Here is a 25,050-nt window from a genome sequence, read left to right as displayed (position 1 = left end):
GTTCTGCCTTCTGTGAGGACTGATTACACTTTGTGACCACAGGCATTGAGTTAAAGAGAACCTTTGCCTTCTGAGGGCCCAAAGGTGCTGAGAGTGTGGACACAGTTGGAAGAAGTGGTATACACAAGAAAGAATATAGTTGACACCTACAGAGAAGACATGAGATGGAAGATCCACAAAGTATTCCAGGAATATTATATTTTAGCAACTGGACTCAGTTCCAGATATATTAAGGCTTCCCAGGCACTGTTTACTTTTTCCTTTCCCTTCCTTCCTTCTTCCCTTCTTTCCTTCTTTTCTTTCTTGCTTGCTTCCTTCCTTCCTTCCTTCCTCTCTCCTTCCCTCCTTCCCTTCCCCTTTTCTTCCTTGTGCTTTGGGTTGAATCTAGAGATGATCCTCTTATCTCAGCCTCCCAAGTACTGAGATTACAGACACTGCACACCACAGAAAGGTACAGGTTTGTCTCCTACATCTGTGAATTCTGTGATCTAGTGGAGTAATCCAATATATCCCTTCTAGGAAAAATTCAAATACATCTCTCCATTGGTCCTGATGAGTCTTAACATATCTAATGTTTCAAAAACAATTGACAGCCAAGAATGACACGTTTTGACAGCCAAGAATGACACGTTTTATTGTGTAAAATATTTGAAGGAGCTGGTTTACAAGCTTGTAAAGTATGAAGCACAGAGACATAAGTTACATTTAGTGGCTACATTAATGTACATACCAAGGGAAATGGAACTTTTAATAGGAAACCACCATATGTACAATGTTACAATTTAACAGAATTATTTCTTATCTTAATGCTTAATCTTACATCATCACAAACATGAGATAATAAAGTTATTTTCGAAATTGAATCAAGTGTCATGTTGTTGAACATTGTATGTAAAATACTGCATTATGACCCTTCATGTTCCATGAAAATTAATTAAACAAAAATAGACTGAGAAATAATTAGTCTTTATAGACTTTTCTGGTGATTTTAATCTGATTCATCACTGCTGAAATAAGAGCTGTCACAGTATTCGGCTGTGTAAAGGAATTTATGAATGGTTGGGTTCATCTTTGGTATCCAGTGTCGGGGAACCAGGTATGTTGAAAGGTTAAATAAATCCACAAATACCTTGTACCTGTCACTGGAAAAACATATATATACAAATATGTGTTAGATTTTTCCAGATGAAATATTTAAAATCTTGTACATCAGAATTTCTTTTCTCAGATATTTTTCAGAAATAATTACTACTCAATATTATACATTACATGTTGTATATATCTTACATATATCACATATATATCTTACATATATCTTAAATATATCATTAGTTATTATATAGTATTAATATTAAGATTGCATATTTTAATACATATCCAAAATTAACACTCATAAGACAGTATTATGTGTTTGGATGAACAAGACCAAAGTGATCCAGATGAAATCCTAGAGTCATGTGTAGTACCAAACATTAGTGATAGGGGTGTGTTCTCATTTTCATCTTTTTTTGGGGGGGGTACTGAGGATTGAGTCTAGGGGCATTCTACCTCTGAGCTATATCCCCAGACCTATTTTTTACTCTTCATTTTGAAGCAGGGTCTCACTAAGTTGTGGAGGGCCCAAGTAGCTGAGGCTGGCTGTCAATTTGTGATTCTCCAGTCTCAGCATTCCAAGTACTGGGATTTCAAGAGTGTTCCACAATTTCTAACTTTTAAAAGATTGTGTGCTACAGGATACATTTAAAACATCTACAGTTCTTGGTTGTTCATTGGAAATTATTTCCTAAGTGGGAAATAGCTGCAAGTAGCTGCCCTGAAGGGATCAATAAGCTGAAATGTTGTCTTTGATGCATTAAAAATGTCAATAAAAGTATTTTTTACATTAAACTGATTTTGAATTTCTGTGTCAACTTTTTAAGTATTATAGTTTTATAGAGGAAGAACATATGCCTTTGGAGGCAAATAAATCTGGGTGTGAATCATTTAACCCTTTGGAGCTTGGGCATGGTGTTTAAATGGCGGTGCTCCCATCCCTAACTCTAAAATAAAAGTTTTAGAATTTTTTTCTTTGGCCAGGCTTTTGTGAGGATCAAATCAGATGAAAACACTCTAGAGAAACTGTTTGTGTTAATTATTCCCACTGCCTACTGATGTATATGGTAATTTTTATAGACGATCATTTACTGCAATATAGAATTGATTCCTATGGAAAATGAAAATATATAAAAATAATAATCTCAACTTGGGTACTTTACAAATTAGCCAATCTAGATGAAAGGCAATGTACTGCACAGAAAATAAGAAACATAAGGAACTTTAACTGACATGGAGGGACAGCTATAGAACAATGAAAGGAATTTGGGGGAAGGAGATAGGGAGGAAAAGGACTGGGGAAGAAAACAGTTCAAATAAGATTATGGCTAAACATGAAGGTATTACTACCAATTTCATTCACTTGCCGAGAAAGAAGAGTGGGGAGCCAGGTGCTGAGTGGAGGGAAACACACCAAGTGATGTGTGCATGGGAGACTAAGACGGGGATCACAGGTTTGAGGACAGTCTCAGTAAATAGTGAGACTCACCAACCTAATAAGATTCTGTTTCAAAAATAAAACAGGGCTAGGGATATAGCTTGGAGATAGAATGCCTCTGCATTCAATCCCTAGTCCCATAAAAAAAATTGGGGGTACAAAATGTAGATATCTAACTTATCAAGCTGATTCTTCTTTTAAAGAAGGAGCCATGTCTTCTAGTTCCAGATGTATCTTTTATATCGTAAGTATGAAATAAAATAAACATTTAAGGCCCTAAAATCAGCCAGGCATGGTGGTGCATGCTTGTAATCTCAGAATTTGGAAGGCTGAGACTGGAGGATCGAATTTCGCCAACAGCCTCAGCTACTTACTGAGGCCCTCTGCAACTTAGTGAGACCCTGTTACAAGAATAAAAAGTAGGGCATGTGGTGTAGTTTGGAGGTCAAATGCCCCTGAGTTCCATCCTCAGACCCACAAAAATAAAATAGAGCCCTAAAATCTGCTCAAGTGTGTGTTTAAGTCCTCAAAAAAAATTGACTTTTTTTTTTTTTTTTTTGTTAAGACTATGCCAGGAGCACTCTCTAGAATAGTTGAAAGTAGTCATATCAGGAAACAAGAAACTTTTTTAGCTGTGTCATGATTCTGACCAAGAAGACATTAGAGGAATAAATTATGAAAGTTTTAGTCTAGGCGCCAGAATGAACTGCAGATTTTCCTCCTGGATCTAAGCACTGTTAATTCCTTGATGTCCTCCCCAGCATGCAGCCATTGATGTTGCATCCCCTTTCATCACTGGATCAAAGTGATGGAGTCCCCTAACAGGATTTTGTACAATTATGCTCAAAGGAAGACAGACCACCATCTAACTGCAAAGGCACTGTTAGCGATTTAGAAAGAAGCAAGTCTAAATGACTTTTCCTAGCTAGTGCACGTAGGGACGAGGAAACAAAGATCTGGGGACTTTCACCAAGATGCGAGACCCCACCCCACTCACCTCACGGTTGAGCGCAGGTACTGGTAGCCCGAGGAGCCGCCAGTGCCAGCTTTGCTGCCCAGCATTCTGTGCACCATGCACACATGGTTATCTAGGCAAACACACACACATTTACTCCATGGATACATTTCTGCCATTAGTTCCACAATGTTCTAAAACCAAGGGCTGGTAATGATGATTGTTTCTGGGTAAAGCCATACATGTTATCGCTTAGCCATATGGAAGGTTCACTTGTGAGCCCCAGATGAACCCGTGAGGTTGCCTGGCACCCCACACACTTAGCTACGTGCATTTCACTCCGTCCAGCATTCCATTTAGCTTATGAAACTCTTCCTCCATTGGGAAAAAAACTATTAAAATTGTATTAATTTAAAATTGCATTGAAATAAAGATATCATTACTACATATTAAAATATTTTTTCTAAAAGTTCCATTTTTCTTCTGATTATAAAATCAGTTGAAACATTTTCTTGATCCTCCCACTACCACCAAAGTCCTAGGGTAGGGGAAAAGAATGGTGGAAGAAGGGATTGCACGGTAGGAGGAAGACTTACATCTCCATTTGGTCAGGAGTACATCCATGTCCATAAGAAAAGTCAGCAACTGAAAAGGGACCTGGAATCTAGGCTCCTCCCTAAAAACAACAAGAGGAAGAGACTCCTGGTAGACCAGGAAGAGCTCGAGTTCATTCAGCCCTGGCAACAAAAGGCCAAGTCTGCCACTTAGAAGCGGCAGCATCTTTAAATTATTCTTTGTTTCTCCATCACAAAAATAGGAATAGTGTGTGTTTGAAGACTGGAAAATGCCATATAATGTGTGTGCATGAGGTATCCAGCCAGAGTCACAGCTAATATAAACTCATATTCAAAGAAAGATCTGTACACTGTCAAATTTTTAAACTAACACAAGTCAGAATTTTAGGTAAAGATATTAAAACACAGAAACCAGCCCTTTTCTTTTATTTCCTTTAAGAACTTTATTTACTTTGTTCATTTAATTCTTTAACTTCCCCAGTACACTTTTTACTTAGGACACCTAAGCTTAAGTGAGGTATAATGAGATTAGGTTTAGGAAGAATCGAAAGATTCTGTTTAGGCGGGACGTTGTGGCTCATGTTTATAATCCTCCCATTGGGAAGCAGAGACAGGGGGATCAGAGATTCGAAACCAGCCTGACATTCTGAGGGAACAGTTTAAGAGAATTTTTAAAATTAAATAAATAGAAGGGCCTATGATATAGACACACAATAGGATTTTACTCAGCCATAAAATAGAAAAAAATATGTCATTTGTAGGAAAATGGATGGATGTAAAGAATATTATTTGAAGTAAGATCAGGCAGTGTCAGAGAAGTCAGGGTCAAATGTTTTCTCTCATATGACAAAGCTAGAAGCAAATAGTAAAGTAAAAAGGGAGTTCAGATCAATGAGGAGAGGGACCAGGAGAATACTGGAAAGGTTTTGGGGAGGGAGATGGGGAAAGGAAAAGGAAAATCAGGAAGGTTCAAATGAGGCTGCATCCATAAAAGGTCTCCCTGCCATTCTCCCTAATCCCTATGTGGAGGAAGCAGAGGGAAGGAAAATACACCAAGCATTGTATGTATGTATGTATGTATGTATGTATGTATGTACATATGTATGTATGTTTGCATGACTTTGAATCTCACTATGCTCTATGATTACATTGCACCACTTAAAGTATTTTAAGAAGAGGAAAAGAAAAAAGTAATACAAGGAAGTAAAACATCTCATGAGCATAGTGTTGGAAGCCTTTTTCTAGAGTGCTATCTTGGTTTTAACATAATTGATTCCTGAACCCTTTGGACAGGACCTTCACAGACATGACAGAAGAACATGCGAACATTTAAGGTGCACTTCAGGCATTTTAGACAGCAAAGGAAAATTTGTTTGAAATCATTAAGTAAGTAGAACAACCATATATGAGATGCTTTCATTTTATGCACTTTTTCATTTTATAAATTAGGAATAGCTGTACAACACTGTTTAATGAAAATACATTTCACAAATCAGTTTTTTTTTCAGAAAAGTCGAATTTGGGGTCCTTTAGGACATCCAAGGACACAAAATACTTTGTATAATTTAATTTAAAATGTTATTTGATTCCTGTGTGTGTGTGTGTGTGTGTGTGTTTATGTGTAGAACGTGCTACAGAGATAAAGTTATACCCTTGCCATTTAAATGAAAATGTTTAAAAATATGAATTGTTATTTTTTAAGTTCTCTCCCAACTAAAGATATGCAATTTATGCGTATTATATTTGATATATCATCTATATCCACTCCCTCATTTTGACTTCTATCGCTTTTTGTGCGATTCATTATTACCTGTAAAAATATATCATCAACGCTCCCTGAAGCGCTTTGTATGACAATCGTCTTTCACCTGCAAGATACATAGCAAGTCTAATTTAATAAGTAGCTTAGGGATGTTGCATTATTTTGACATTATTACATTACGAAATCAATTGGTTTATATGGTTTTAGAAAATAATAAAATTTTAGTTGAAAACTTTTGTAACTTGAATTTGAAAACCCATCACTTAAAATATTATTTTAACACTATAATTTTATTATAAAAGCAAACAAAATTATATATGTATATATATTATATCCTCAAAACCTTTCAATGTCATATTATGACAACTCGATATAAAGAGTAAACACTTAACTTACATAAAAACGTGTCTTCCAAGTAAAATAGTTTGATGATTTACTTTTCAAAAAATTGAACCTGTTTCCTTACAATCTTCATTTGAATTCATTTACAGTTCACTTACAATTCATTTCCTAGCCGAGCATGGTGATACATACCTGTAATCTCAGTACTTGGGTAGCTGATACAGATGGATCTCAGGTTTGAGGCCATCTTCAGCAATTTAAAGAGACCCTTAGTAACTTTAAAAGACCTGTTTCAAATTAAAAATAAAAATTCTGGAGGTGTAGGTCTGAGTATTGAACACCCGTGGGTTCAATTTCCAATACAAAAAACATTAGTTTCCTTAGCTAATAAGGATCACAGATTTCTTTCTTTTCTTTTTCAGACCTATTTTATCCTTTTCTATTTTTGGAAACAGGTTCTTTTTTTTTTTTTTTTTTTGGTGGTGGTGGTATTGGGGTTCCTGGAAGCCCTTCTACCTCCGGGCTACACTCCCAGACCTATTTTTTTTCTTTTTCTTTTTCTTTTTTTTTTTTAAACAGAGTCTCTTAAGCCAGCGCAGCTGGCTTCAAACCTGTGCAATCCTCCTGTCTTTGCCTCCCAAGCGCGGGGATTACAAGCATGCACCACCACGCCTGGCAGGAGCACAGGATTCTTAAAACCATATGTGTGTGCTCCTATGGACAGTTTTGCCCCTAACCGCAGTAAAATAAACTTTGCCACCCTTTATGGAAATTTGTTTAAAAAAATGAGCTTAACAGCTTTTAAGCTTATGGAATTTAAAACTATTTTCATTAACTGCGATACCTTGTATGTATTATAAAAATAAAATGTTACTTCTATTCTGCTTATATCTAAACAGGTTTCAAGGTACTTTGCAATAAAAATTGAGCATGAAAATGAGCACAATATGCACAAACAGAAGAAAACAGTGGAGCCATGAGGGTCGCGATGGAACTGGTCAACTCACTTCAAGGAATGGCAGCTCACTGTCAGTTGCATGAAAAATCCACTTGACTAACATTTCTCCTGCCAAGCCACCCTCACTTTCAGACTAATTATTCCTTCCTACTATTACCTCTGTCATATCATATCCAATTGTAATGATTTAACATCATTTCTGTCCCTGTTAGGTTATAAGCTATTTGCGAAACCATATTAAATTTACTTAGTATTCCTCATTTCTAGCACACACTAAGTATTTGCTACTGACTTTCAACTACACTGGGCATAGAAACCAATCTCTTATATAGAATTATCAGATATAATATTTTCCAGTTCTTGTTTCTATAAGTAGAATAGCAATTTTCACTCTATAACATTACATTTGTTGTATAATATATAATATACATATGCAAAATATAATACATATGCAATTTTATTCTATATAATATGTATATTATGGAGCTGGGTATTGAATGTAGGGGCACTCTAATTCCAAGCTTCACCTCCAGCCCTATTTTATTTTAATTTTATTTGAAACAGGGTCTTGCTAGGTTGCTAAGAGTCTCATTATTTGCTGAGGCTGTCATCAAATCTGTAATCTTCTTGTCTCTGCCTCCCAAGTACTAGGATTACAGGTGTACATCACCACACTTTGTTATAACATTATATTTTGTTCTTACACTTACACATTTCAGAGAACAAAACCTTAGAATAAAAATATTTACCTTTGCTAAGGAGATGTTCATGACGTTTCTCATCAAATAAGGACAGCAACACCTCTTTCTGCTTCTGAAATTCAGCCATCTGCTCCTCTTTCTCTTCGGAATCTTCTTTAGCCTTTAGGAGAAATATTGGATTAATACTTTCAAGAGAGAGATCAGATTCCTTTTTTAAAGAAAACTTCCTTTAAAAAAAAAAAACCTATACTGTCAGGTTGCAAAACAAAAGTGCACCTGAGCTGGGCGTGGTGGTGCACGCTTGTAATACCAGCATTTGGGAGGCTGAGACAGGAGGATCCTGGTTCAAGGACAGTCTCGGCTACTTAGTGAGGCCCTTTGCAACTCAGTGAGACCCTGTTTCAAAATAAAAGAACAAAAAAATAGGGATGGGGGTGTAGCTCAAAGGTAGAATGCCCTGCCTTCCACCCCAATATCACAAATAAACAAACAAATAAACAATGCACCTGGAAAATTCATCTTAGCACTCAGTATTACTTGGAAATTACTTCTTATAAGAAGTAACCTTCCACACAGATACTGGTTCTATTTTTTAAAGTTTAAATGATTTGATAATTTTACATATTTTCTTTTATAAATGTCACAATGGATGAGTCAAGATGGACAAAATTAAGATGACAATTGGTCAGTGATGATCTAATTTTGAAGAGCAATTATTTATCATAAAAGTAAGGTAATTTTGCTTAAGAAAAATTAAGCATTATTAGTCTGAAAAACTATAAAACTTATTAAAATGCTATATTTGATATTGCATTCTGACTGTACAACATCTTAGATAAGTTTTATGACTTATACTTTTATTCATCTGATATCTATTGATTGGTTTAAGGGAAATGTTATTTTTCTGCCTATCACACATGCTCTACTTACAACGCAATTAATTGGAGCAAATTAACTAAGCCAATTATTTTCGATCCATTAGAACAAACACACTGTGTGGTGAGAGCCCATGTGTGTACTATTGTCAATTAAGTATTCATTTATTCAATAAATGCTCATGTGAAATTGATAGAGGTAATATTGTTGGCAAATATTGATTCCCCTCCTCTCCCACACATTAACTGGTGGGAATTAGATATTTCACAAATATTCATTCAAGCATTAAATTACAAACATGGACAGTGCTTTATAGGAGAGATATTAGTGCTATAGTAAACTATAATAATAAGATCAGGAAAATATTCCTGAAGAAGCGTTTCTTAAGTTAAGACTGAAACATGGGAAGAAGTTACCTCATGAAGAACATTTGAAACCCAGAGAATAACTTGTATAATACATAAAAGTATTTTGTAAAGTCAGTGAACTAAAATGTGGTGATAGAAGAAGTTTGGTGCGGTTAAAGTATGGGAGATAAAATGTCTTATAGACCATGTTATAGATTTTTATCTTTATTCTGAAGACAATGAGAAGACATTGAAAGACTTAAAGTCAATGAAAGATGTGACCAGATTTGCATTTTGGAAAGTTAACTCTGGCTGAAGTGTGAAGAATGAATTGGAGTTGAACCACTTCAGGTAGGTAGGTAAGACAGTCGAGAGACTATTGCTTTAGTCCAAGTGAAAAAACCAACAGTAATTTGCATTTGAGTTGTGGTAGATAAAACAGAGATATGTGAGAATATGTGAAAGATAAAATTTATATGATTTGGTGGTAGCTCAAAGAAATGACTGAGGGAACCAGGGACAAGGATCATTCATAGCTGACAATTTGACAAACTACATGGTTTATATAAGAAAAACTTTAACTTTGGGAAGACCACATCGGTGTGAGAGTAGATAGAAAAGAAAATTTTCTAAGTGTAGTTTTATTTGTGTGTTTTTGAAAGGATCAAGATATATACTCTAAAATCTAAGGACACATCCAAACTAGTAATAAATGTTTGATAATTACTGGTAAATAATTAGAGCTTGGAAGAGGTGAATATTAGGGAGATTACCGAATGAAAGAATACAGAAATAGAACAGAAGGGATGTAAGTCAGTACATTTTGAGGCCCTACCATTTATTGGTCTGAGAGAAAAATATGAGTAAGCAAAAAAGATGGAGAAATAAGAGCCATATAATTAGATGCAAACATAGTGGTGTTCAGAAATCCAAGGGAAAATGATGCTATATTAATAAATTGCCAATAGTTTTGAATGATTCTGGGATGCAAAGGTGAAGGTAAGAAGGGTTAAATGGGAGATAAGGAAATAATTATCCTATCATTTTCAATATTTACAAATGTCAATCTAATGTAATACAATAATTCTAGGAGGCAGATATTCTTCTACTTTTCAGTGAGAAAAGTGAGGCAAAGAGAGATTAAGCAACTTGTTAACTATTACACAATTCCACAGTGGAGGTGGAATGTGAGCCCAGACAGTATGACTGCAAAATCCTTGTTTTAAGCACTCACCCGAAGCGGCCTCTCAGGATAGAAAATTGAACAACTCTTGCAAGAAACTTTGTCATGAACAGAGAATAAAATTACTGTTGGTTCTTTGTTTCTTTTAAGGGAGTCAATAACAATTTTTTAGCAGGAGCAAATGAACATGGTCTATGGTCAATAAAAAGGATGCAGAAAATTTACAGAAGCAAAGAAAAATTTGCACAGGAAATATGTTTGGATGGTTGCTCCTTGTGAAGACAGTTGTGCCTAGAATTGGTCATAATTTAGAATTTTCAAAATGAATTTAAAAATTCCATTAAATTTTTGTTTGTGGTAAATGGCTTTCACCACAAACAAAAACTTTGTGTGACAAATGTCTTAATTTAGTATAAGTTAATTGCACATGAAGACAATTGTGTCAATTTCAATTTTCTTGTGATACAGTCCAACAATATATATTTGTGGAAAAAATTACAAAATGAAAGAGCAAGAAAAGAGAAAAAAGTAAAATTTCCAATTCTTTTATAGTAAAGTTATATTAACTTATAGTATCATAAATACCTGAATCTTTATGAATTCTTCCTCCAGGCCTTTGAGAATATTTTCTTCAAACTTTCCCCAAAAGTTAAATCCAAGTGGCTCTAAGCCAGGCGTTCTTTCCAACCATGCCTTAAATATACGGGTTTGTTTTTAGGTAAATATATGATAAAGTTTAATACACATGTAAAATATACTGTACCATTTATAAAATCAAAATTAGAAATACTCATAATTATGTAAAATATGCACTGCACAATTTTATTTATAAATGTTATTTTCTTTCACTTAATTTTCTTCAGTTATAAAATAGCAATTGATATCTGTTTCATTTTCCTAAACCTTAAGATAATTTCCATTAATGTTTATTCTTTATTTCTTAGGAAATACTTGATTACAGAAGTTTCTATTTTTTCTGAAAGTTTACGAATATAGCTAAATATTGCTTTAATAATGTCTTCTGACTTATTCAAAAACACTGTATTTTTGAGGAACTAAAAACAGTATAACAGCCAGGTGAGGTGGCACACACTTGTAATCCCCATGCCTTGGAGGCGGAGACAGGAGGATCATGCAGATTTGAAGCTAGCCTCACTGGCTTAAGAGACCCTGTTTCCAATTTTTAAAAAAGTATAAAATAGGTCTGGGAGTGTAGCCCAGAGGTAGAAGAGTTTTCAGGAACCCTAGTACCACCAATAAATGAATAAATAAATAAATAAATAAATAAATAAATAAATAAACAATAAAAATAAAAAAATAAAAAAGTATGACAGGTACAAAACACAATGTCTTCTAACTTCAAGGCATATGTACTTAGCGACTTTAAATTTAACTAACCATGGAGTTATTTAAGAGTTTGCTACACTTGGCAACCTACAAAAAAATTGATAATTTGAACATCTGTGGATTATTATTTGACCTACATTTAGTTCTTAAATTAGCTCTATGATTGTCTCCTCGTCTTTATAAGCCATTTTGTGGTACATGCAGAATATAGTAACCTAAATTTACATTTACAACACCAGTGAGATTAGTGAGCAGAGCATAATTAATGGAAAGAAAAGTTTAGTTTGCAAAAGGTAAGCTTTGGGTAAGGAAATTAAGAAAATAAAATTTTTATTTGATAATTTTCTCACAAAAAACAAATTCAAATTTTAAGGAGACTTATGTGCGCAGAGATCCCTAGGGAATTTGGAAATGAAGGCAAAAAATTCTGAAAAGTAATTCAGTAATTCAATTTAATTAATTAGTAATTCAATTTAATTAAGAAAAATACCCAAGTAAAAAATTTCAATCACATTATATCTTACCAAATAAAACCAACAAGTTAATGAGCCATACTCTGCCTAAAAATCATCCAATTAGATATTGTCAGGATATTTAAAATGATTATTATTTTTTTTTAGGTGGTACTAGGGTTCCTGGAAGCCCTTCTACCTCCGGGCTACACTCCCAGACCTATTTTTATATTTTTATTTGGAATCAGGGTCTCTTAAGCCAGAGAGGCTGGCTTCGAACCAGCGCAATCCTCCTGTCTCTGCCTCCCAAGTGCAGGGATCACAAGTATGCGCCACCATGCCTGGATAAAATGATTATTTTTTTTTAATTTTTTTATTGGTGCACTGTAGTCATACATCATAATGGGGTTAAAAAAATTGTAGACATACATGCACACATTGCCCAGTTAGCCCCTACCCAATCCCCACCCTGTTCCCTCCCCATCCCTCCTTCCCATGCTTGGCTTAGTGTTTGACATCTAGTATTATAGCAATTTATCCAAAATTAACAATGATAATCTCACATAACAGTTTTATTTGTCTAATACCAAGCTTTTGATGACTTAAAGTAAAATGATTATTTTAATGAGGTGTCATTATTAAATGTTAACATGCAATTGATTGGATAAATATTTCTCATTTCTCAAGAAGGTTCTTGATATTTTAAATATTTTCCTAAGTTGAATTTACAAGTTCAGTATTTTTGGAAATTTTATTCTTTTCTTATTTACCATGATTTTAACCCAGCAGTGACATGAGTTTTAAAGTTTGGATCTAGCAGAAGCTACAGAAACTAGACGTATTGCCTCAAAGTCTAGAGGTAGGGGATGAGAATGTACCTCCACCAGCTGCAGCAGCGTTTTCTCCTGCTCAGACTTGAGGAGCAGCTCATTATCTTCTCCTTTGAAGTTGTCTCGATAGTGTCTTCTATTATATGGGACTCTCATATTCTGAAGAACACCTATCTTGTTTTCTAATAGCCGAAATTGCAAACTCTGGAAGCCTGATGCTGGAGATAAGTACTCTCTTAGAAAGTAAATGCCGAAAGGAAAGAGGGAAAAAAGGAAGAGATGGGTTGACACTGTAAGTCTCTGCATGACTTCCATCCCGAGGCTTTGTCAGTATGTCAAGAAAACAAACCAATGCAACCTCCTGAAGATGTGCCTACAATTTGATACTTGTTAAAATTAGGAAAATGAGCCACTAAAAACATCATTGCTGCTGTCACTGAATTTGAACTTGATCAGTTTGTATAGCTGTGAATTGTCATATATACCTGCATATTTATAATCTGTAGTATATAAATTGTAATATAGACTATATATTATAGATATTTGTCGCATGCGTGTGTTGTGTAGTGTGTCTATATATGCATATATGTGCATATGTGTTAATATTTGCTGTGTGTGTGTGTGTGTTCACTAATTTTTCCTAAATTTAAGACATGAAGACATTGAACAATTGTTTTTATTTCACAGTGCTAAAGATTGCTTACAGTATTGTTTTCCTTATCTTATAAGTTATATCCTTGGATATATATAACTATGGACCCTCAAATCCTTATCTTGCTATTTAATAATATTATGAGCATCAATTAGATAATATACATAAAATAAATGAGATAGATGTTGCTTAGCATAAGTTATGCAGCCAGTCTTGCTACTCCTAACGTACAAATCATCCCACATGCTTACATCCTCACAATGTCCTTCATCTAATTGATGCTGAGGCTTTAATTCTTAAAATCTACCAGAAAGAATTCTATCACTGTTCTCTTGCTATCACATATAATCAAATGATATACCTAGTATAAATTTCCAGACATATATAGATATACACATATATATGGCTTTGATTCTTAAAATTTTTAATCAAATATCTCAATATATAATATATGATACTTTTGATTGATGGATTGATGTGTTTCTTTATATATCACTTATGTTTTTAGTTTTCAGTTTTTATTTTTTAAGGTAAATATATTTGTGTAAAACAGCCTACATATATATATATATATATATACATATATGTGTAGGCTATATATATATACACACACACACACACACACACACACACACACACACACACACATATATGTAGGCTGTTTTAGCCATTTTATTAAATTATCTAAAATTGTTTTTGGGGAAAAATGGGTACAAACTGTTGGTTTAGAATTTATGAGTCAGAATAATTTATATGTAAAAATGAATCCTGAAATTTTTAAATGCTTTGTGATTAAAAGACCCAAAATCAGTGTCCATAGAACAGTCTTCTCGTGTCCACAGAGCACACATTCTCTTTTAACCAGCAGAATGAAGTGGCAAGCTCCACTACATTTCAAAAGTCCTACAGATGCTCACCTGAAGTCATTGAAGTCCAAGGCTGTCATGGTTTCCAAAACAGAAAACTGCTGTACCAGCAGCTTAAGGATAACCACGATTCGGTGCATTCGGGTCACCACCTTCAGCATGTTCCTCTCGTCCCTAACCTGAGGGTTAAGGGAGAAACTCTGAGCAGTCAACTCTGATTTCAAGTAGATTCAGAATGGACTACAAACAACCATGCATTTTGATTAATCTTGTGTCTATTTTTTTTGTGTGTGTGTGTGTGTGGTGGTACGAGGGTTCCTGGAAGCCCTTTTACCTCCGGGCTACACTCCCAGACCTATTTTTTTATATTTTTATTTGGAAACAGGGTATCTTAAGCCAGCACTGCTGGCTTTGAACCTGCGCGATCCTCTTGTCTCTGCCTCCTAAGCATGGGATTACAAGTGTGCGCCACCACGCCCGGCACCTTATGTCTATTTTAAAGAGGATCATTGGAGCTAAAAGTTGCCATAGTCACATCATGCTATTAGGAATTCTGAGTTGCATGCAAAGGATGTCTGAAAAATCAAAATTTTAAAAGGATAACTAGAAAATACATGCAAACAAGGTGAAAGTCAATTCTGGAATGCAGTTCCACTGAATTCAAAACAAATTTTCCATTTTGCTTTGTTTCCAAGAAGAAAGGTTAAGGTAGCTTGGAGACTAGGAGTAAGAAATAGGCAACATCTGGATCAACTGCTCTTCACCAAGGACCAAAGTTACCATTGACATGACTGGGCATTGTACCCACATACACTAAAGTATTGCCTAGGTATGCGTGCACTGGCTTTTCTGACTCCTCTTGGAGCAGAGGCTCAAGGTGAAGAATCAGAGGCAGTACCCTGAGAGGGACTGGGAAGAGGAAAAGAGGAGGAGAAGGAGCCAGTGCAGGCAGAGCCTCCTCCATCACCTGGAGCTCAGTTCTGCCTCTTTTTATTCCTGTCCTCCTTATTCTTCCCACTCTTCCTCTTCTCATCTCCCTTTTTTTCTACACCGACTCATCATCTCTTTCTATTTATTGTTTATTTTTCTCATTATTACTCCTATCATCACACAGCTAATTGTCCACTAGAAATACGATTCTGTTTGTTACATGTTAAAGGATTCCTGTTAGTTACTCTGGCAATCTACCATCACTAATAACATCTTTTTGTAAAAAAAAAAAAAAAAAGAAAAAAGAAAAGAAAAAAAGAAAAAGGAAAAAATTGGGTTTTACACAAAAGACTTGAAACTGAAATTAGAAATAAACCCTACTGCAGTGACACTGGGAAAATAGAGCTAAATCATCTATTCAGAAGTTGGAGCTTTTTAACATCAGCAAATAGTCATTTCAACATTTGGTGTTAAAATTTTCACATTAATATAATATACATTATCCAAAATACATATGTGAGAAATATGAACTCAGCATCATGTGTAATAACTTACATGGCCATTCTGAAAGACCTCTCGAACAGAATCCAGTTCCCACAGGATTTGCTTAAACCAGAGTTCATAAGCTGTAACAAAAAATAATGTCAAACCTTTTTATAACTTACTAATCTCACTTAGTATAATGTTCTCCATTTCAGCATTTTGGATGCTCTCCCTAATGTGAAAGCTAGAGAAAAAGGGTCATGGGAGGAACTCTAGATGAAGTAGGAGAAATTATAGATGGGTAAATAAGGAGGCCTAACAGAAGAGGATGGGAGGGGAAGGAGGGAAATTCCCTAATGCACATGATGTACATTCACAAACACATCAGTGTTAATTACTAAGCCGAATATGAGAAGCAGGGAGGGGTAGGGAATGGGGGGGACTTGGGTAAGGGCTAAAGTGATGTGTGCCTGTCTGCTTCTATCATCTTGTACTCCATTAAGATGTATGACTACAATGCACCAGTTAAAAATAAATAAATAAAAAGGAAAACAAAACCATTTTCAATTAGGAAGTTGCAGGTGACTCTTGACTATAATTATATGAAAGACATGCTTAGCATATTGCTTCTTTTTTTTTTCTTCCAGTGCTAGGGATTGAACTCAGGGCCACAAACATGCTACACAGGTACTCTACCACTGAGCTATAACCATAGCCCTTAACATATTAAAAAAGAAGTGAAAATGTAACTTTAAAACATATATATATATATATATATATATATATATATATATATATATATATTTAAGCTAGAAATAAACATGCATGTTAATGTTACATTGGTCTCCATTTTTGGAATGTTTTAATATGGCAGACATTTTGCCTATATACTTTATATTTATTATTATTACACTAGTTCCTCTCAGTAAAAATATTGCTTAGATCTTTGAGGAGATATTACCTAACTGAATTCTCACTTCCTATATGTAAGTTACAGGTGTACAGGAAGTGGCAGTGATACTCGATTTCAACTTTAAAGTGAGAAATGGGTAATTGCTAACCTAAATAAAAGACTGTAGGATTTTAAGATTGAAAGTTTAAGGCTAAGTTATTTACAATGCACTATTTATTTGTTTAAAATGCACTATTTGTTTTTTTTTTCAGTTGCATAAAATAGCAACTCATAGGCTTGGGATAAATGGAAAAAATCAATAGATATTTATGATAAAATGATAATAAAAAGGCTTCAAATTAATTGTATGACTAACTTCCAGAGGCTAGTTTCTTGCAACTCATTCAACATTACCCAGTACATTTTCTTTGAGAATGAATTCTGTCAAAGCATTTCTCTTGGAATACTTAAGCAGGTTTCTTGTAAATAAGTTTGTTTTCCTCTTTCATAGGGGACCATGGAACAAAATAATTGACATTGAAGAAAATGACATAGAATGGCATATTGAAATAAACTTAGAATCCATTTATCTGAAGTTGCTAACAATATCAACTGGGGTGAAAAACTTAATTCTCCTTAACTTCTGTTGGCTCATTCTGTTGACTCACTATTTACTACATTATGATATGAGACTATAATGTACCAATAAAAGTATAAAAAAAAAGTACAGTAATATATCAAAATCGGTAGAGATTGTGACTCCTTTCTGTTATGAAGTTGTCTGTGGCAAGCAAAAATAATTCTCACCATTATTCTGTAATATTGTAAGTACCTAAAACTAATGATTTTGTCATTCTCATCTACTATTCCTCTAGTACCTAACATTGTGTTTGGAATAATTTAAATACCATGTGTTGGCTGGGCGTGGTGGCACACGCTTGTAATCCCTGCATTCGGGAGACTGAGACCAGAGGATCGCGGTTCGTGGACAGCCTCCCCTACTTAGTGTGGCCCTCTGCAACTCAGTGAGACCTGGTTTCCAAATAAAGAATACAAAAAAATAGAGCAGGGGTGTATTTTGGAGATCAAATGCCCCTGGGTTCCATCCCCAAACCCGCAAAAATAAATAAATAAATACATACATACATACCATGTGTTTATTTAATGAATAAATATTCAATGTAATAATTAGATGAGCAGAGAAAGTCAATCATCTAAGATATTGCTGATGCATCTTATATGCTTCATCATATGGATAAAGACAATGCTTTTGTAATAACAAAAATATGAATATAATTTTAAATCATGTGAAAAAAGCCTTTGTGGGTCTAATTTTCATATATTGGCAAAGAGCTTCAGTTCCATACATAGTATGTATTTCTTTTACAGATTTAACTTTATGTAGCTAGCCTCATGACCCACTGCCTACATGTCCTAAAGTATGAGGAGAAAGTATCACTATCAAATAATGATAACCACTTGCTTATTGTGCTATACCTTGGGCAAAATGTTCAATATACATTATGTTTTTTCAATTTCATAGAAACTCTAAGTGAACACATACAATTAGCCTCTCCATTTTACTGATGAGAATGAAAGCCCTGAGATCTATGTAACTTGACTCAAGCCATATAATTTAAAATCATGGTAATACTATTATAGTTTTTGCACTCCAAATTTGTGTGACCTTGGCATAATTCTTCTTTGATTAATTTTACATTGTCTCAGCCACCAAAAGAAATGTGAAAATCAAAACAGAAGTAATACATTAGGCCAATTGTTTGTTATATTTGGTTTCTTCACTCAAAGGAGTTAGTTTGCCTTTCTAGCCAGTCAGTGAAACAAGCACCTATTTGAGAAAAGGACATAAAAAATTGGTAGGAAGGGGAACTTGTGTAGATGCAGCACAGCGCAGCATGAGTTACTGAGTCCTGGTCACAGGATTGTTTTATGATGCCGACATCCATAGAGAAGGTGTTCTTACTACTTTGGGGCCACAGACCCCTTTAAGTTACATTTCCATGAAAATTTATAAACAATTAGAGAGTTTGAAGACCTTCTAAACTCCCAAATTCACAGACTTGTAGGCAAACAGTGCTACCCAGAAATTGAAAATCTGGAGAAAATATACATTTATTTTAGGAAAAGATTGATGTTTTTGCCTAGTCCCAAATTTGTATAAAATTATAAAAATCTGCAATAAATGTCAACGATTTATTTATTGGAAGTAAATTTTTTAATGTTCCAAGTTGAGAAATAAATCTATCTCAGCATGAAAATTCTTTGTGAAATTCCAAGAGACAAACAGTCGCTTTGGAGATAAGGACAGAGCTGAAGTCCTACTTGACCCAATTAGCAATGAAAGAACATAGAAACGACTGCCATAAACCAGAGAGGGTCCCCAAAAATGCATCTGACAGAAAAACATTCTCATGAATTTGCAACCCAGATGACTTCGTGATCTTTCACCACCTTATAGATAAGAGCTGGTAGCTGTCCTCATATCGATGGTAAATGCCTGGGGAATAGTTAGGGTCTGACCCTGTGCAACTCACCTTGATGAGTTATGATAAAAAGATGTTCGTCATGGATTTTGTTTCCTTTTATTTCACTTTGAAGTTCCTGTGCATTCAACACTTTTTCTAGCTTTAAATGAAAAATAGAAAGACTGGTTTGGGAATTGAAAAACTTTGAGTTTTTAATCAACTTTAACAAAAAGTAAAATATAATTCTTGAAAATGTCTCCCCAAGTCCCCAACTCTCAGAAACCAATCTCTTTTCAACAATGTTTAGAGTCCCCTCATGAAAAATGAGTTGAATTTGGGATTTTTATCTTTAGATTTAAAAAGTCAGGTTGGAAGAATTTTGCCAGAATAAGTGCTATTACATCACTGTGGAATTACATCCTGTCTGTCTCATGAAATGAGCATGAGAGAGTAACCACTGCCTTATCTGAGCTGGTTCTTTTATTACCATGAAAAGCCTATAATGTGAAAGTCCTAATCTTTTGTTCTGATTTGTTTTGTTTTTGGTACTAGAGATTGAACCCAGTGGCTCTACCTCTGAAGTGGCTCTACCTCTGAGCTTTTCCCCAAATCCCTAGCCTTTTTTTTTTTTTTTTTGAAGAGTTTCTTTAAGTTGCTGAGGATCTAACTAAGTTTCTTAAGCTCTCCTCCAACCTCAATCCTCCTGTCTCAGCCTTCTAAGGACTGGGATTACAGGAGTGCACACCAAGCCCAGGTTTTTTTGAAACCTATCCATGAAGGCATTAAGATCTTATGCTATTTTGCCTCTGAAACTGAAAACAAAACAAAACAAAAAAAGGTATGAAACGTCCCAGAATAATCTTCAAATATCGCATTTGTTAATTTACTCATGATTTCAGTAAGATTCAGTGTGCCTTTTGCATTTCTACTTTATGATGATTTAAAAAAGACTTGTTTTAATGCGCCTACATGACCTAGTCATGGTCATAACTGGCTAGGTTTTATTTATACAGGTTGTGCAATGCTGTCTGTTTCTACACTGTCTTTTGTACTCTTCTGCCACATTTATAATTCTCTGCTTTCCCATTACATCTATGAGAGGGATAAGTTTTACCTAGAGTCTCTTGAACAAAAGTTGACAAAGCATAAATTTGTACAATAAGGAGTATCTTTAGGTCTACCAAATTATCGACGACTAAAGAATAGAAGAAAAGAAAAAGTCCACAAGGAAATTTAGTATCTAACAATGGAATTGAAAGCCCATAAAGACCCTGACCCTTACCTGCAGGTAGTTCCCATAGATGAGTCCTCCTTTGCTAGCTTTATTTACACCAGTTTGTGATTTGTCTTCTTCACTGCCTTCCACAGATAGATTTTTAAAAGTATATCTGCCGCTTAACAAATAAGGAGAAAAATAGAGTTTGAAGAAACACTGTTAACTAATAATACTGTGAATGATTAAAGTTCTCCTATTACTAATTTTTGTTTAAACTATTAAAGTGACAGTTTTCAATGCTCCTTCAGTTCAGAAATTAAAATGATTATTTAAAGAGCCTAGCTCCACTTAGAATAGAGGCAAATACTCACCCAAAGTTGTTTCCTAAAAATGGACAACCACTCATGGTGAAAAGCCAGAGTCCGAGGAGCACAGAATTTTAGCTCTTGGGGGAATCATTGACCTTCCTAGGTGTTCCACAGCTGCCTTTTATGTATCTTGCTTACTTTACCCCAGCCAATCAGGACTCTCCTTGTACTTCTCATTCCCATTGGTACAGAACTGAACTCTATAAACTTGAGGGTGCATTTTTATTGGGCACATCTTGTTTGCTAGATTTGTGACTATTCTGCCAAATTGACTCTTCTGATTTACCAAGTCCTGCTTTTTTATCCAAAGTAAAAACATCAAATCAATAGAGTCCATTTATAAAAAAAAACAATTTATATTTACCTGTTTGATTCAATAAGAACATTTGACTTAGTGTCAGGTTATATAAAGATGATAAACTTATGAGAAAAATAATATATTTTCTCTCAGAGTTGGATATTGCTACAACTTTTAAGTAAAAAATTGAACTCAAATGTTTCTGAGGAAATAAATTTGCCATATAATAGAGGCTGGTATCTGCTCAAAGTCCACTTGCATTCTATTATCAGAACTAATCAGGTCTAAAAGTCCTGTAATAATTCACAGGTAATCTCAATACATTCACTGAATTTAAAAGGGCATCAGAAGTTGGCACTGTCATACCAATGGCAGGAAGTAGGAGTCATCCATACTGGAGACCATTGTCCACAAATAATTTTAAAACAGAAATAACCCAGGGCCAACAACTCTAAACAATGTGAGTGATATATCATTCTAGACACATTGTTTATTGGTTTAGGTTCCAAACAATTGCTGTAAGACCTGTTGTGCAGAACAGAAGCACCCCTGCCCTATTCTGACCCCACCTGTGCTGCTGAGTAAGAACTAGCCACACAGATAGCATCTCCCATTATCCTACCACCTAGCATGAGAGGACGGTGTCTACTTCATCAAGTTATAAGTCAGAACCCTCATTTCTAGTCTTGACCCTACCACCAACAAACTGTGTGATTCAGGGAAAACTGATTCAACTTCTGTATATATCATCTTCCACAAAAGAAAAAATATATCAGTTTCAAATTGATTGGAATTATGAAAATCCTGATCCACCCTAAATATCTTGATTTTATTATATAGAATAGAGTGGCATGTTTAATGCATAAACATTGTAAGATAAACAAAACAAAATGCTATAGTGTGAGAGAACTGAGAGAACTGGGAAATCATTAGAACCATAACCTATGTGAGTCATATTTCCTTTGTTTTTTACAGATAATCTTGACAATTGCCTGCATCAGGGGCAAGGATCTTACACAAGGAAGGGGTGGAATCCCTGATCCTTTTCCTGGTGTCCTGGTGCACAGTCTTTGGAAGCAGGGTAATCTTAATAGCTCTGCTTTCTCTTTTTTTTTTGCGGGTCTAGGGATGGAACCCAGGGTCATTTCACCTCCGAGCTACACCCCCTGCCCTATTTTTTTATTCTTTATTTTGAAACCGGGTCTCACTGAGTTGCAGAGGGCCTCACTAAGTAGCTGAGGCTGTCTGCGAACCTCTGCTTTCTTCATTTGATTTTGCAATTAGGTACATGTATACAAAGAGGAGAGATAAATAATGTATTCTACTTCCTTTAAGCCTTTTGGGCCAAAAGTGCTCTGTATTTCTTGTCTAACATAATAGGGAAAAAATAAAGATATTTTTCCAATTAATAAGAAAAAATGAATATTTTAGGAACAAATGAGCTTTCTTTCTTTCTTTCTTTCTTTTTTTTTTTTTTGGTGGTACTGGGGTTCCTGAAAACCCTTCTACTTCTGGGCTACACTCCCAGGCCTATTTTTTTAATACTTTTTTATTTTATTTGGAAACAGGGTCTCTTAAGCCAGCACGGCTGGCTTCGAACCTGCGTGATCCTCCTGTCTCTGCTTCCCAAATGCAGGGATTACAAGTGTGCACTACCAAGCCTGGCTGAGCTTTCCTTTTTAAAAATAGTATTCCATAGTAATCTCTGAAACAGAATCAATTCAGTGGTTTGCTTTTGCAGCATAAGAATGCTATAAGATTTTAATTTGGTGTATCAGAGAACTTGTAAACTCATCAAAGTATAGCTTGTTTCCTTTACCCAGAACAGTAACTTTAATGACAATCCCTCAACTACATACATTCCTGTTATTTTTTAGCAATAGAAAGCATCATCATATTTATTATTGGGTATATTTTGATCATATTCTAGTCATCTTGCCAATTCTCAAGATATTTTTAATTCAAAACCCAATTAATAAATATGATTGGACATTTTTCTTCATGATAATATTTTAAACTTCTTTAACCAATAACATGTATTTCTCTAGTAAATTTTATATACTGGGTTTTTTCTCTTTATTTTCTTTTTTCTTTTTTCCTTTTTCTTTCTCTCTGTTGGTAGTACCAAACCCAGGACCCTTTGCATACAAGGCAAGTGCTACACCACTAAGCTACATCCATCAGCAATTATAGTGGATATTTTCAAAATACCTTGGGAAAATAGATGTTAACTGGCAGAGGCAGTGCCATTTCTGCTCTATGACAGGGTCACAGCTGGAATGAGAATTCTGCAGGGCTGGAAGACTCTGGAAAAACTGAAGCCATTATGCGTCATGACTTTAGTTATAGTAATGATGATATTGATGATTCTTTGGGGGAATTTGAAAATTGATTTGAATGGGGATTGCTGTTTTGTAATAACTCAGGAAATTGATGTGAATATGACTGGAAAATGTCCTAAGGTTTGTGCTGGGAGTAGTACTAAGGAAAATATGACTAATGGGGAAATCTCCAAGAAGCTACCTAAAGAAGAGCTCTTTGATCTTCTGCGTACAACACCTATCTCACTTAAGATTTTAGCCATAAAAGGAAAAGTTAACTTTAGGCAAATTATAACTACCAACATAACCTCTGTATGTTGATTATAAGATAGGGGATCAACTTGTGGTATCCCCCTCAGGGGTCTAGTGCTAATAAGAATATTTTTCCACCTCCAACCGATCCTCCACTTTCCTATACAGGAGTGTATGATGAGAACAGAAGGCACATAGTTAATATTAATAGAAAATGGGTTAATGTTAAAATTCTGCCATTCCTACAGAAGGTTGGGCAGACAGGGACCTCCTTGGTGCCTGCTCACTAAAGCACAACGGAATTCTCTTATTCGGCAACTTAATAAGTATTATAGAAGACTAAGATGTAGATACTGTATATTAGATTGTGAGAAATAGAATTGTGTTTTAGTGATTGGATCAGAATAAGTTAATAGAATACCTATTGGTTAGAATAGTGGGTGAAAATAACAGTTAACCTTAGAAGTGGAGACAGTAAGTTTAGCATTTAGTACTTAAGATAGAGGATAAAATAAGTTTAGTTACAATTAATTTACGACATAAAAGGCTATGGGTTAAGCATAGCTTAGTAAAAGTTTTAAAAGATTATAGATAGATTAGAATAGTTTTATAGGTCACCTCTTAACAAATATAAATGAAGAACAGAAAAAAAAATATCAGAAAGAATAGATGGTGTCAAAGTGTGTCTGCTTCTTGGAATTTAGGTTAATGAAAAACTATGTATGATGTGGTTCGCTGTAATCTGTTAGACTCATGTATAAATAAAGTATATAGTCAAGAGCATAGGCAGAGATGCATTTGCCCTGCTACTAAGTATGGTGTCTTTCATTCTTCAATTTCGCTGACCCTATGTCTCCTTCAAGACCCCTGGACCAGCCGAGGCTGGACCCCAGCAGTTAACTCAAAGAGACAAAATATAATGATGAAATTAAAGCATTATAACAAAAAAAATGAGAAAATATGCATGCAGGCAATGAACTCTACTAATCTCCTAAACGTCATAAGTCTCCAAATGCACGTAAGTCTCTGTGTCTGCTTGTGTTACAGAGGAGTATGTTCTAGGTTGTCCTGACTGATGGCATATTGGAGGATGCAAATCATAATGAATTCAGGGCCTAAAATTGTCCATATAAACCCTGTAATTTGTTTAAAAATAAAATACTGAAAGGCTAAAAGATACAATAACTTCCCCCCTCGGATGTATTGTAAAACAAAATAATATAAAAATATTGCATTAAAATCTGAAAATTTATCTCTAGTTCTTTCCTTCTTGTTTCTTAACGCTAGATTGTAGAGAGGAAGTGAGCCTGTAAAAAGAGGAGAGAATATTAGCAGAGACTCATGTTGGACTAAATTTGGGAAGTGAATAGGAATTTTCAAGAATGATTTTTTTTAGCCACCACAGCATTTGTTTATACAAAGCACTTT

The 25,050-nt window shown here is 34.8% G+C and overlaps 2 protein-coding genes across 2 annotated transcripts in view; one reads left to right on the top strand and one right to left on the bottom strand.

Moving 5' to 3' along the window:
- The window catches only part of LOC308264000 (acid-sensing ion channel 5-like), a gene marked incomplete at both ends in the record, with an annotated part of 105,250 nt that overhangs the window by 27,923 nt on the left and 52,277 nt on the right, over positions 1-25,050 (top strand). The gene's annotated exons all lie outside the window — the stretch shown is intronic.
- Positions 989-20,789, bottom strand: TDO2 (tryptophan 2,3-dioxygenase; the record flags this gene model as incomplete). The annotated part of the gene is made up of 12 exons (XM_080697323.1): positions 989-1,142; positions 3,528-3,618; positions 4,082-4,161; positions 5,871-5,928; positions 7,872-7,983; positions 10,815-10,922; positions 12,907-13,093; positions 14,428-14,555; positions 15,862-15,932; positions 19,237-19,327; positions 20,450-20,555; positions 20,755-20,789. 12 exons carry the CDS (start codon positions 20,787-20,789, stop codon positions 989-991), a joined length of 1,221 nt encoding a protein of 406 aa, XP_080553449.1.

Source organism: Muscardinus avellanarius (genome assembly GCF_963383645.1).
Source record: "Muscardinus avellanarius genome assembly, chromosome: 6".
Lineage (NCBI taxonomy): Eukaryota > Metazoa > Chordata > Mammalia > Rodentia > Gliridae > Muscardinus > Muscardinus avellanarius.
Note: the sequence above shows the minus strand (reverse complement) of the source record. Positions and strands in the feature narration are given on the sequence as shown.